This window comes from Liolophura sinensis, chromosome 1 (assembly GCF_032854445.1).
Source record: "Liolophura sinensis isolate JHLJ2023 chromosome 1, CUHK_Ljap_v2, whole genome shotgun sequence".
In the NCBI taxonomy this organism is placed as follows: Eukaryota; Metazoa; Mollusca; class Polyplacophora; order Chitonida; family Chitonidae; genus Liolophura; species Liolophura sinensis.
In genome coordinates, this window is record NC_088295.1 from 22,217,369 (window position 1) to 22,230,857 (window position 13,489).

The window sequence follows — 13,489 nt, forward strand, 5'->3', positions numbered from 1 at the left end:
AGTGTATTACTGGAAAGGCTTCTGAGAAATGTAATGATGACTTTAAATCCATCAAAAACAATAGCTCTACTGCCCTAACTGATCTCCAGCATGCCCCCCTTGGATGGCTCAGAGGCTGACGTCGTAGGATGCCAACCCAAGTCTAGCTGGCCTGGGAATTTGTGTCAAAACGATGTCGTGATGGATAGTGGACGGCGCTGACGTTCCGATTTATGACACTGAGATCTATAGCCATACTTCAGATTCCGAGTTTTAGGATGTTGAATTTGATCTTAAATTGTTCAGGCATTTCCGACAGCACTGAAAATACGGACTAGTTAGCTATAGCTTTATCATGTGTTACACTGTACCTGTGGTATGTTTATCTTAGGATTTAATGTTTGTTTAGTATTCTTTCTTTCTATCTGTTTCACAATAAATATCATTCTGTCCCACAAGGTATTCTAAATTCATACCCATAGGCAATGACAATTACCGGTACATGTTATTGTCAGCATTCTGATCAGCCTATGCATAAAGGTGCAAATAGTAGTGTACAGAGATATGTTATCTATCAGTTTTCATTTCGGCAAGTAGTATTTCACAACCACTGTGTGCAGGTGCCATTGTGGTCATCTTTTTAGTCCAGCTGTATTTGTCTCATAGCTGTAAAATGGTGTGAGCAGGTATGGCTACTTTTGGAGGGTCCAAAATCTTCCGTCTTGTGCTGTAAATCCATGCCTTCATGATGGCCAAATCGTCTGGGAACTTGTAAAAAACTCCAAGGTTCTTCAACGACGTGGATTTCACATCTGTATGCAGAACAACAAACCATTTCATGGCGTATTTGATATACCTGTTGTCACTCTTGGAGCTAATTGCTGCAAAGCCCTGACAGCTTGTAAAGGTTGGACTTGTATGATGGAGTCAGCAGAGATTACCCAGTGTTGGTGAAAAACTGCATAAAACCAGCCTCAATATCTAGTGACTTCAAGTGCCATATTACTCAGATTATTGTACCCCTTTTCAGTACTTTTTTGCACTCAATTTATGCAGAGGAGTATCTGAATTGAATAGGTTATTACTTGTTACATAAATAATACAGTTATGTGTCTTATTGTTAGAAAGTGAATGTTATGAAGGAGTGTTTTTATAGAAAAACTTCAAAACCTTACCTTTAATTTGTTGTCAAAATAAGTGTAATATCTGTACAAACTTAAAATACCATGTTGTATGTATACATTGTGTTGGTCTTGTCAGTGCTTTGGCTGGAACTTATTTCCCTGAGCCAGTGTGTACTTTATGACAGGTTGCAGACTTTTCTAATTTTGGTGCCCATTTATTCACAACACGACTGTATTTGACTGGTTGTTACTTACTACATGGGTGAAGATATAACTACAATGCCTGTCTGATTGATTTATTACTTGTACTATTTGACTGATGTTCTTCCGTCTCTGACTGGTTAATTACCCTGCCTGTCTGACTTGTTTGTTGCTCAGACTGACTGGTTGGTTTATTGCCCTGACAGTCTGGCTGGTTCGTTGCCTTGACTTTGACTGGTTCTTGGTTATAGGGTATGCATGTTGGAGTACCCCACACAGGAAGAGGCGGAGGAGATAGTACAGTACAGTGAAAAGTTCCAGGCCCGTATCGGCAACAGTAACCTAAAACTGACAATACTTGGCCAGACTAAGATACCGTCAGGCAATGGTAGGTCTACCTTGTTTAAATCTTGGAAGTGAAAATACATTTTAATATTATGTCATAGTATTATTGTACTATAATCAAAATTGCAACAATACAAACTGTTTTCCTATTTTAGATTCTATTAATGGCACTTCAAGAATATTTCCAGTCTTTTTCAAGATTTGTTTAAAGCCTACACCAGAATAGGAAATCGTTTATATTTAGTTTAGTTTTATAGTTTAATTTTTATAAATGGGTACACTTTAGTGTCCTTGTATATCTTTGCGACAGAGATGACACCTGTTGAGCCAGCAGTACAGGCGAAGTCTGACAAGGGGTATCCACATAGTGATACAGGGAGCACTAGAACTAAAACACTCACTGAGTTCAAATCTGCTCAAGTTAAACAAACAGTGAAGCCAAAGTATAACAAGAACGATTCTGTGAAGGCTGACAGCTCAACCAAATTAGTCCCTAAAAAAGTTGATACTAAGGTGACTAAAGTATCAGAAAAGGAGAAAAATGATCCAAAGAAAGTCAGCAAGAGTACTGATTCAGGAAAGAGGACTTCCGTGAAAGAAAGTGGGAAGGACAAGAAGGCTCACAGAAAAGAGAAACTGTCAGATAGTTCAAAGAAGAGCAACAGTAAAGATGACTTCAATAGGGGGAACAACAAAACTAGGAGGGACTCAAAACAAAGTGGCTCAACCTCTAGAAGGTCAGAGCGGTGGAGCCCAGGTCGATCATCCAGAAGTCACAGGTCAACTTCTAGCTCTCGAAAATCCCAGGAGTCAAGGTCTTCAGATAAGAAGAAAGTCAGTAGCTCGAGTGAAAAGGGCAGGAGTTCCAGTAAAAGTGTAGACAAGCCAAAGCACAAGGACACCAAGCCACAGACTGATGGTAAAAAAACAGACTTGAATGTAACTGGTAAGAAAGTTTCTGAGAATCAAGGTCGACAGAAAACTAATGCGACATCTGGAGAAAAGAAAAAAAGTGGTACTATCATTCCGGTTCAGCTAGGCAGAACAGGTAATGCTGCTAAACGTCCCATGGAGACCAGTGTCAATATCAACAGGTCTGACAAGCGCAGTAGGTTTGATGTGCCCACTACAGGTCCTGGGCCAGTGGGGCCATACCCCATCGGGATGAACCCAGGTTCAGGTGGACCCATGATGAGAGGGAACTTCCCACAGCAACAGCCTCATGTGGTGAGACCCCCTGTTCCACCCAACATGATGAATCTGGGGATGGGAAGGATGCCCAGCCAGAACTTTTCACCACAGAACATGATGATGGGACAGTCCCAGCCCATGACCCAATCTGTGTCCCAACCGATGCCCCAACCTGTGTCCCAACCAATGCCCCAACCTGTGTCCCAACCTGGAATGAACACCAATATGGGTAAGCTGGCAAGGGTCATACTAGGTCTGTTGAGATGGATGGGTGTTGATTATAGTAATAGTAAAGTATCGTTCTGTATGTTAACACTGCTTGTTAGGCCTTGGTGACAGTAGATTGTAAGAGGTTGACACTGGTCAGGTGGTCATTTCCACTGTCTAATGTTTGTTGATGACCACTTGTCTTCCACCAGTATGGTGTGTATATCTGTGTTTGTCAGGTGTAAAAGTTTGCCAGTAATAACTTGCCAAACTCTGGTTTCCTCCTCCCAGATTGACAGCCATCAATAAGTGGAAACAACAATGAAATAAATAAATTGAATACTGTACTGGTACATTGATAATTTTATACTGAATCAGAACATCACAACATTACATGGAAATCTCCCTGTTGACATGCTGTAAATATGTCCAGTGACTTTGTGATCTTCATACTGGTAAGGTAAACAGAATTAGTGTGTTTGCATACAGTGAACGTTTATATCATGTGAAAACTATGCTCCCTTAGTCGAAGTATTCTTGAATGCTTTCCCTTTTTAAGCATATTTTCATGTATGAGAGAGTCAGCAAACATCATTTGTACACATGCTCTTATTGAGTACATTAGGTAATTGCATAAGATTTTTAACCCTGCTCTTTTTGTATGAAATATTATTGATCATACATAAAGCGGGTAACATTAGAGTGGTTAGTGTAAGAATGAAGAGAATAATATAGAAGGGAGCATTCAGTGCACACTTGCAATCACCAAAGCAGTGCCATCCTTAGATGACCTCTCAACAGTCCTCAGTCTTTTAGGTGATATTTAACAGTCAGTGTATACTTAATATCTTATAGCGACAGTTATTAACGAAACAGGAAAGCTTGTCTGCATACCCTTACATTGCCCTCATGTCATTGTTTGCAGGTCCTTCTGGGGTCCCCTGTACAGGAGCACCAGGCCTGGACCAGCCCATGATGGGACCAATGTACATGGGACCACGGCAGATGAACCGACAACAACAGGTAAAGAAAAGCCATCATGTATGCGACACAAATTTCTTACACATCCTGATGAAACATTGATGCGATTAGCTGATTGACTGTGCCCAGACTTTTTTGATCTTGGTTTGATTTCGATAATGATTTACTATTAGGTGGTACCATTCATTTTTTGACTATTTCAAAAGCTCTTCTTGTTTGTAGGATTACGGCATTGTTTATGTGGGCAAGCTCTTGTTGCTCACAGGGCTATGATATGGTCTATCTGATTCAACTTTTGTTTCTCGCAGGGTTATGGCATTGTTTATCTGGGCCAACTTTTGTTTCTTGCAGGGTTATAGTATTGTCTATCTGAATCAACCCTTGTTGTTTGCAGGGTTATGGTATTGTTTATCTGGGCCAACTCTTGTTTCTTGCAGGGTTATAGTATTGTCTATCTGAATCAACCCTTGTTGTTTGCAGGGTTATGGTATTGTCTATATAGGCTAACTCTTGTTGTTTACAGGGTCATGGTACTGTCTGTATGGGTCAACTGTTGTTGTTGGCAGGGTTTGGGTATTGTCTATCTGGGCCAACTCTTGTTTCTTGCAGGGTTTGGGTATTGTCTGTTTTGGGCCAATTCGTGTATTTGCATTATTATGGTATTATCTATTTGAACCAACTTTTACTGTTTGCAGGGTTATGTTATGGACAACAGAAATCCATCAAACTGGCCCCCTAACAGAAATTCTGGTAATATGGCCAACAACTGGTAAGTTTTATGTGGTTAATGAATGCCATTAATGCCATTAATGGTATTGAATGTTCCCAGGGTTCTTATTATTGGGTTGGGGAGATTATAGGTGTGTCAGTGTGTCACAAAAGTTTTCTGGACTTTCTGAGAATGGTTTATCATATGGAATTGGTATGTGCCTTGACCCTAACAAGTTACAGATCAAGTTTTGTTTTACATGCATTTTGTTCATTTCTTTGGCTGTTTTTGTCCAGTTTGAACTTTAACAGTTATCCAGACATTTTTTTTTCTCAAGCAATTTTCTTGTAACAAATTGAAAGTTGATCCATGGTTTCACAAGTACAAGTTACAGATCAAGTACAATTTTCAGGCTGTTGGTTCTGTTTTTCTACAGTATTATGGATGCTTTGTCTTGTTTCATTTAATTTTTAAGAAAAAGCAGTTATATTTTTCTTAAGACAAATAATAATGAACAGATATAATGAAAACCATCAACACATGCTAACACCAGTTGCACTTGTACATGAAACATTTCGCCCCTAGAGTATATGCAGTCTGATCTATCACAAAATATGAAGTAAGGCAATGGTGTTGTGTCTAATGTTTCTTGTTGAAAAAATTATATACTGGTATTGAAACTTGACAATCTGTGAAGTGGCAACTTATCCGTGTTCTTAAAAATGGTTTTGAAGAAACTTACCCCATACAATTTTTCTGTCAATATGTCCTTCGAGTGTTGTTTGGGCTGTAGGGACAAGTCTGGTGGAGGTCGGGGAGAGTCTCCTGAAGAAATCCATAACCTGAGGGGGGAGCTGTTGTAAGTACACACTGATACAGTCATAGCAAGCTGCCAGTCACACTGCTAGGCTTTGTCCAGCTTCAAAGCTGGGACAGGTATGTGTCATATTCACCCTGCACTCTTGTTAGTCTCAAATCTCGAAAACATTCTCAATCATGATCAGAATGTTTGCAAATTGTTAAAGTGTTCAATTTCTGTAATGTTAACCCAATGAGAAAAGGGTGGAGCATGTGATTTTAATAGTAGAGCAGTACCAGTGATCACAAATTTAACTAAAGTGTATTTTTAATTATTTTTAGAAAACAGCTGCAAGTTCTTGAAACAGGGAATGTGTCTGATCCCTCAGACTTGTCTTACATCGCTCAAAAACTGAAACAGGTGCAACAGTCTCGTAACCAAGGTGGGTTCACAGGCCCACAGCAGGGGGGCTTTCCGCGGGGTCCCCAGGGTAACCACCAGCAGCCCCAGACTGGACCGCAGCAGAATGTGCAGGGTAGCTTCGAGAATGCACCAAACATAAATCAGCAAGGAAATTTTCCCAGCCAGCCAAACATGCAACAACAACAGGCTGTATACAGGGACTGGCCCAGTCAGTCAAGTGGAGCTGCGCCTCAAGGGGATCCCAGCAACCAGTATGGTTATCAGAGCTACAGCAACAACAACCTGCAGTCCAGCATGCCTTACGAAGGGAAGCAGATGCATGGAGATAACAGTGGAATGCGCCACCCTGGGGGAATGGATAGTTACAACATATCAAGAGGTTGGTGTAGCTGCTCAGGGGAAATCGTTAATGGACATGTAACTTATGGAGTTAATTCCTGTAATAAGTGTCTGTTACGGCCATGCAATAACAGTCTTAGCCTTAAGCAAGAAAGGATTAATATTTTATCTGTTTTCATGGAATGACTTGCTGGTGGACTGATGTTACCTGAATCTCATATCCAGGTTGATGGTACAGTACAGCTGGATCCTAACCATCAACCCTATGCCCATTGTGGTCAGATGGTCCGTGTATCATACGCCTACTATACATCGACCCTGGCCAGGTTAAACAAACCTTCATCCTCCTCTTACCATCCGCATAGGTTGGCACACGGTCCGCCAACAGTCCGTGCATGGTGGCACTATAGTCAGTGTATCATTTTACGACTCATTTATTTTTGTGAGTTTGATCGACATCGGACGCACTCTATAGGCCCTGTAAAATTAGCACGATTGAGTTTCAAGCCGTAAATGACAAACTTGGACATGTACTATATAAATTGTTAAAATAATTCTAAAGTCTAATGCGAAATGCTCTATAAATTTTTGGAACTTTATTACCGATTTTGTACGTAACATTTGCTCAGACGAGGCTGATATTTTGTGAAAGGTAATTATTTGGGCTATTCTAAAGTAACAGCAAAAACTGCATTGGATTTATGCTAATAGATTTTTTTTAATGGTACCAAAAATCTCTGGTTTTGATTTTTACTTTCTTTGGTGTAATTTCATAATTTATACATTGATAGTTAGAGGATTATCTCAAAATATGTAATACATTTTACAGCTTGCTAGGTTTAGGATACATGTATATATAGGCCTGGGGCCTATGTTGCACATGTACATGTATATAAAGGCAACATATGATTGCGTTGGTCGCGTTCAAACTTAGAATAAACAGTATAAGAATTTTGTGCTTACAAAACTAATAAACAATAGGATCGACAAGTGTAAAATACAATTTAGGAGCTCAAGATTAAAAGGAAAAACATTAACATGCGTACCTTTATACATGTTAGTGGTGTGAATTTTTGTAGGCCTTTTGTGATGCATCGATATAACTCATTATATATATTATACATATACATTTTCAGTATAGGTTTTTTACGCAAACTGACACACATCACACATGCCAAAGTCAGCTTATTCCTGCGTAATATTGTATCTGTGTGAAACTGTGGTAAATTTACTAACTGAACTTGAGCCCATTCCCAAATGCTGAAACACATTCAGGGTTGTCATGTACAGCGCGGACTTCAGAGTAAGGAATGTGTTGCATATACATTTAGTTGTCGGCATATAATTCTGCCATAAATGCCTCTAAGTAGGCTTGTTATTTAATAATTAGTAAAGTAATTTATGTTCTATATAAGATATTGTGTGCTCGAGATGCCCGGTAGAAACTTGAATCCCCTGTACTCAAGAGAATATTGTATATGGGTGGCGGAGCAAAACATTAGAGGTGCAAATAGTAAGCAGTTAAAACTCGAATTTTGTGCGAAATTTGTGTGCAAGTAAATAAGCTGCAGGTCATCACGGTGTTCATAAGAGGGATGACGGTTTACAGGAAATTGGGCCCGTATTTAACGTTAAAACATTTGAGTTAGTGAGTGAGTGCTTGGGGTTTAACGTCGTACTCAACAATTTTTCAGTCATATGACGACAAAGGAATCCTTAGGGTGCATGTACATGTAATGTGCCTCCTTGTTGCAGGACGGATTTCCACCGCTCTTTAATTTAGTGCTGCTTCACTGAGATGACTTACCGAAGGCGGTAAGCTGCCCCACCCGAGCCATTATACTGATACGGGTCAACCAGTCGTTGCACTATCCCCTTCATGCTGAATGCCAAGCGAGGAAGTTACAGCTTCCTCTTTTAAAGTCTTAGGTGTGACTCGATCAAGGATTGATCCTGGATCTACCGGTCCCATAGCGGACACTCTACCAACTGTGTTAAAGCATTTGATGATCATGCCATTTGATGGCCGAGATATGAAGGTACATGGTGGGAGTATTGTACGCTGACCATGGACCGATCATCAGTGTATCCTCTGGCAACAATGGGTCTAAGATTGATGATTAAGATCCGGCTGTACTGTATTTTTGAATGTCCATACTAATTACATGTCATCGCTATACGTGGCTGGGTGAGTAGGACCACATTGGTTTTGACAACTACCACTTTACCTGTGAGATCACATGTTAGATGAGATGCAGCTGGCAGGGCTCTGACCAGTTTGTCATTTATTGTATCATGTGCGGTAGATTCTTCAGCTCACCAAAAAAAAAAAACATGTTTCAAAGAAATGCGAAAGTGCAAAATATTGCAGTGTGAAGCACAATTTCTTCAAGGATTGCATCACTGTGATAACTGTAGTCATATCAACACAATGACATGTTTGTTATTGTTTTTAAACTTGATGTACAAACCTTGATTTGTCACAGCCAAGATTATTTATGTTGTTAAAAAAAATCTTATTAGAGAATGTTGTAGATATGGTGTAAAAAGTCCACTATATGAAGTTTGTCTTCCTAGCATGGTTTTTCCTTGGCCAAGATAGCATGTTATTGTTTTCAAATGTATTTAACTACATGTATATTCCTTTGAAGCTAGTCAGTCAAGTGATTTCTTTATTGTGTTATGTTTGTTTTTTACCCAGGGTCTGGAATGCCTGGGGGGATGCCACCATATAATTCAGACAGGGGTGTAGACAGAAGAGACATTTCTGTATCTCAGCTCAAAAAGTTAAAAACCATTTGTGTACAGAATCTACCAAAGCCCATCAATTACGTGCGTAACTACCAAATTTAATAGAATTTTCTGCAGGATTGTAGCATGTACACAGTTTACAATGCAATGCCACTTTGAATTAACCATTGCCCAGTTTGCTGATTTGTGATTAAAGTAAGTCTTAGCCAATCTACAGTCACATGTGCTTTGTTAAACAATGTTACATGTTTGATACTTCATGTGTTTCAATACTTTAAATTCCTCACTGTTATTATTGTTCTTCCTCAAATTATTATTCTATTCAGAATTTACTTTTTGCCATTTTTCAAGAAAACTGCAAAGTAAAGCTATAATTTTCTATTAGGTAATGTTTATTACCTAACCCCTTGGGCTACACAGTTCTATATAAAACTTTACGGATCACTGACCTACTTTGCTGCCACATTGGAGATATATCTAAATCCTTTATGGACCTTCTTCTCCAGAACTGCTAATCTGAGTGGCTTGAAATTTAATATGCATGGGCACACCTATGGGGTTATAAAGTTTGTGTGTAATTTGTTTAAATTGGCTGAAAACTGTGAAAGTTCCCTGTAGGCTGATTATGTGACATGACAACCTATGTTTTAATGTTTAAACATGCCGTTCGATCATGTTAGATTTGGCTTTCTGAAGACAAAATTGCAGTTTAAACACAAAATTGTGTGTGTGTGTTTTTGTTTTTTTTTTTGATGTGATGTAACCGGAAGCCATTGATTCTATGAAGCTGACAATAACATGTGACAATAACACTTACCTCCATATGCTCTTCCTTTCACCTAAAAATTGTGGTGCTCTAATGATAAAATTGGTACACATGGTCGTCCATAGTTAGAAAAATGATTTGTAGTGTTTAATACATATAGCAGTGTACTGATACTCAAAATTCATTTCTCTGCAGCAATTGCTAATATATATCAAGTTTTAACCTGATACTACAAGTTTTAGCATAGGAGTAGTTAAAGTGATGGTGGTGTTGTTGTAATCTTTGCTATATGTTAATCATGGAGTAGGAGAAACAGACTTTCATCAACTCCAAATGCCATCAAGCAGAGAACAGTTATAAAACTGTGTATCTTTAAATACCAGCACTACTGATACCAAAACATTGTTTTGCCCTGAAATTGATCTGTACTGAAGCAGATGCTGAAAGTCATTCATGAAGACTGTTGAAACTGTGAAACTGCAGGTAGTTCTGCTTAATACTAGCACTGTTTTCCGGTTACAACCAGCATTTGTATATTATGAAGCCCAAATGTTCACAGAAGCTGTGGGAAGGGGGTATAATCAGTCTGCCTCATTACATCCCTTATATAATGCATATTCAAGAATAGGAAGATGCTGTACCCCAATTGATTATTGTTTTCATTTGTATTTGTTTTTTCCAGATTGAAGTGAAAAAGTTTATCCGTAAAGAAATGGTCTCACGGAATCTCTGTAATCCCAAAGGACTTGCCAGTGATCTATGTTCATGCATCAAAGAAAGGCTACTCCAGTATTGTGGTGGGTTGAGTTTGAAACATCATATTTGTGGATGGGAAGGGAGGACATTCATGTGGTCATCTCTGAAAAGATATATCTTCTTGATCAGTAATAAAATGCTCTAATGAACCAAATGAATAAACAGTTACATCTTGCTATGTTAGCATAGTGGTTTCATCAAGTAACTGCTAAGTGCTGCCACTTACATGTTGTTTTTAGTATATGTGTAAGTTACCATAGCTTCTTATTCACATTTTCTTTCTTTTAGTTTGACACGGAGATACGGCCAATAACGCTTTACAGCTTGATGGAATCAACTTCCAAGGCCATATCCTAAATATCCGAAAAAATGTGGCTTTGATGTTTGACATTCACCTGTCATAATACCAGGATTGCATTGTTCATTCAACGTACCCCTTGTTAATATTTTGCAGAGCTCAATCTGATAAGTCTTTCAAAGAATTTCTTGGATTTTCTACATTCTTTGTTTTGATATACACATGTCCTCGTTCAGGTAATGTTTTAAACAAAATATTTCTCTTACTATTCATTTAGCATACCACCACCAAATCATAGGCATAATATACATTTTGTGTTGTTTACAAATCTTCATTTTCAAGGTTTGATACAGAATTTATGTAACCGGAGTATGGAAATATGTCAGGTATCCCTCTGAATGTACCCATTGTTCCACTCCTCTTGAAGCTCGGACATTCCAGTATTATTGTTGCTAAAATCACACTAATTCTGCATCTGGTGCAGTAGAAAAAGAGGGTAATATGACAAGTGTACATTCTGATTTGTCTGAAAACTTAGGTTTATATGGAATTTTGATTGTACATGCAATAGACATGCAAGTCCTCCATTTTCTAACATAGGACATATTTTGTGTGCTGTAATGATTTGCATTTTAAAGTTACATGTAACTGAAAGCTGTCAAGATGGTTGTTCACTGTGACCTAACATTTCAAAGATGGAAGTGTAATGTCTGAACCAGGTTGATTGTTCTGTTTGATTAATTAAATTAATTTTTGTTTTAGAACTGGAAGTCCAGGGTACTACTGCAACATCTGCAGTGAAAGTTTTAAATGTATTTTCTTGTCACATTGATTTAGCTTGAAGGATTTGTCAAAAGTTAAACACACAGGTAAAATTACGGACTGTGTATTATGCTTTCATTCAATGCTACATGTAAATTCAGTGTTCAAAGCTTTCTTGTTGAACGATTTCCATGCAAAGAGTTGTCCAAGAAATTTACTGTTTTTTTTTTTTAAAAACTAGGAGTGAGCCAAGATTTAAGTGTATTTTCTCATCATATTAATTTAAATTGAGGGATATGTCAAAAGCTAAATATAAAGATAAGGTCACAAAGTCTTCAATATACTTTAAATTGTAAGTATCGTCTTAAATGAAGTGTGCTTTAGTTGAAAGAAAAACGCAAAGCTTGTCCATGAGTAATTCTTATGGATTTTGTTTAGATCAAGTACATGTGTATTCATTTATTATCTGTTATAGAAGTGTCTTAAATAAGTTGATAATAAATTATCCACACAAACATTTAGAATCTTCATAAATTTATTGTAAACATTAAGCTTTTGTTTGTTGGTGGTTTTATTTGCACTTTGTTCAGGTGCAAAAATTACTTTCAAATTTTGCATCCAGTATATGATGGGTTGATATATGTATGTGATATATATAGATGCCTTCCCCTCAAGATACGTTCACTTTCACACCTCAGTCAGGTCTAAATTGTCAGTGGGAATGGGCTAAAGGTGGTTGAAGGTGCTTGCCTCTCAGTCACTAGGACAGGCAGTTTCAAGGCAGAGCTTGGACAGAGATTTTGTGAAATCTGTCTCAGCTGATAAGGCCATGGTGAAGACAAGAAGTCGACAAAGCTTATGTGTGCAGTCTGATGTCAGTTGAAGACCATTTGTCTTCCACAGATGTGGCATGCACATCATGTGGGGAAAGTTCATCATTAACTTGCCATAGGTCAGTGGGTTTACCAGGACACTCCAGTTTCCTCCATCATAAAAGTGATGAAAATTCTTCAGTATGGCATTAAAAAACAATCAAATAACGACTTCATTCTTGGCAGGAGCAACATGGCTAGGTCTAAAAAAGAGAAAGAGATTTGAAAAGGGCATAATTGCTGGTGAGAATGGAACACGTGTGAGTGGTAAAGTGAGCAACCCATTAGCACAAAAGGTGTGGCTTCAATCCTAACCATTAGTAGGAATTTCTAGATTTTCCCACTCTAGCTGGCTTTTTAAACCCCATTAGCCATACGCTTAGTATTTAGACTGCTTCGGTGGCCTGATGGTTAGAGCATCCGCCTTGAAGTCGGGAGACCTGGCATCAAACCATTAAAAACTGTGCAGACTGATGTCATTTGTCTTTGCAACGCTGCAAGTCATTGCCACCAAACCAGCGCTGCCTGCTGTTGACATGGCCTGCGTTACAAGTATTTTGCTTTAGCCCAACTTTACATATACACAAGATTGGCTTTCTATTTGAACATTGTAAGGACAAAAATCCACGTGTCGAAAAGAAGGGTATTTAACCCCTGGGTCATTGCACAGTGCTAGCACGCTGTATACCTCAGCCACAATGGCCCCCCCCACCACCACTAGTATCATTGCCGTGCTGGCATGCTATCCACCTCAACCACAGTGGCCATCCACTACCACTAGTATCGGCGCCATGCTGGCATGCTATCCACCACAGCCCCCACTACCACTAGTATCATTGCCATGCTGGCTCGCTATCTGCCTCAGCCAAAGGCCTCCCCACCCCCACTAGTATCAGCACTGTGCTGGCACCCTATCCAGCTCAGCCATAGAGCCTCCCACTACCACTCATATCAGTGCCATGCTGGTACACTATCCAGCTCAGCCA

At 38.9% G+C, this 13,489-nt stretch overlaps 1 protein-coding gene across 1 annotated transcript; it reads left to right on the forward strand.

Moving 5' to 3' along the window:
- The first annotated feature begins 792 nt into the window (after nucleotides 1–792).
- On the forward strand, nucleotides 793–12,132 carry LOC135477613 (uncharacterized). The gene is made up of 9 exons (XM_064757782.1): nucleotides 793–1,692; nucleotides 1,960–3,069; nucleotides 3,973–4,070; nucleotides 4,724–4,797; nucleotides 5,531–5,596; nucleotides 5,878–6,338; nucleotides 9,000–9,130; nucleotides 10,498–10,612; nucleotides 10,860–12,132. Exons 1-9 carry the CDS (start codon nucleotides 1,563–1,565, stop codon nucleotides 10,862–10,864), a joined length of 2,190 nt encoding a protein of 729 aa, XP_064613852.1. The 5' UTR covers nucleotides 793–1,562; the 3' UTR covers nucleotides 10,865–12,132.
- Nucleotides 12,133–13,489: the final 1,357 nt, after the last annotated feature.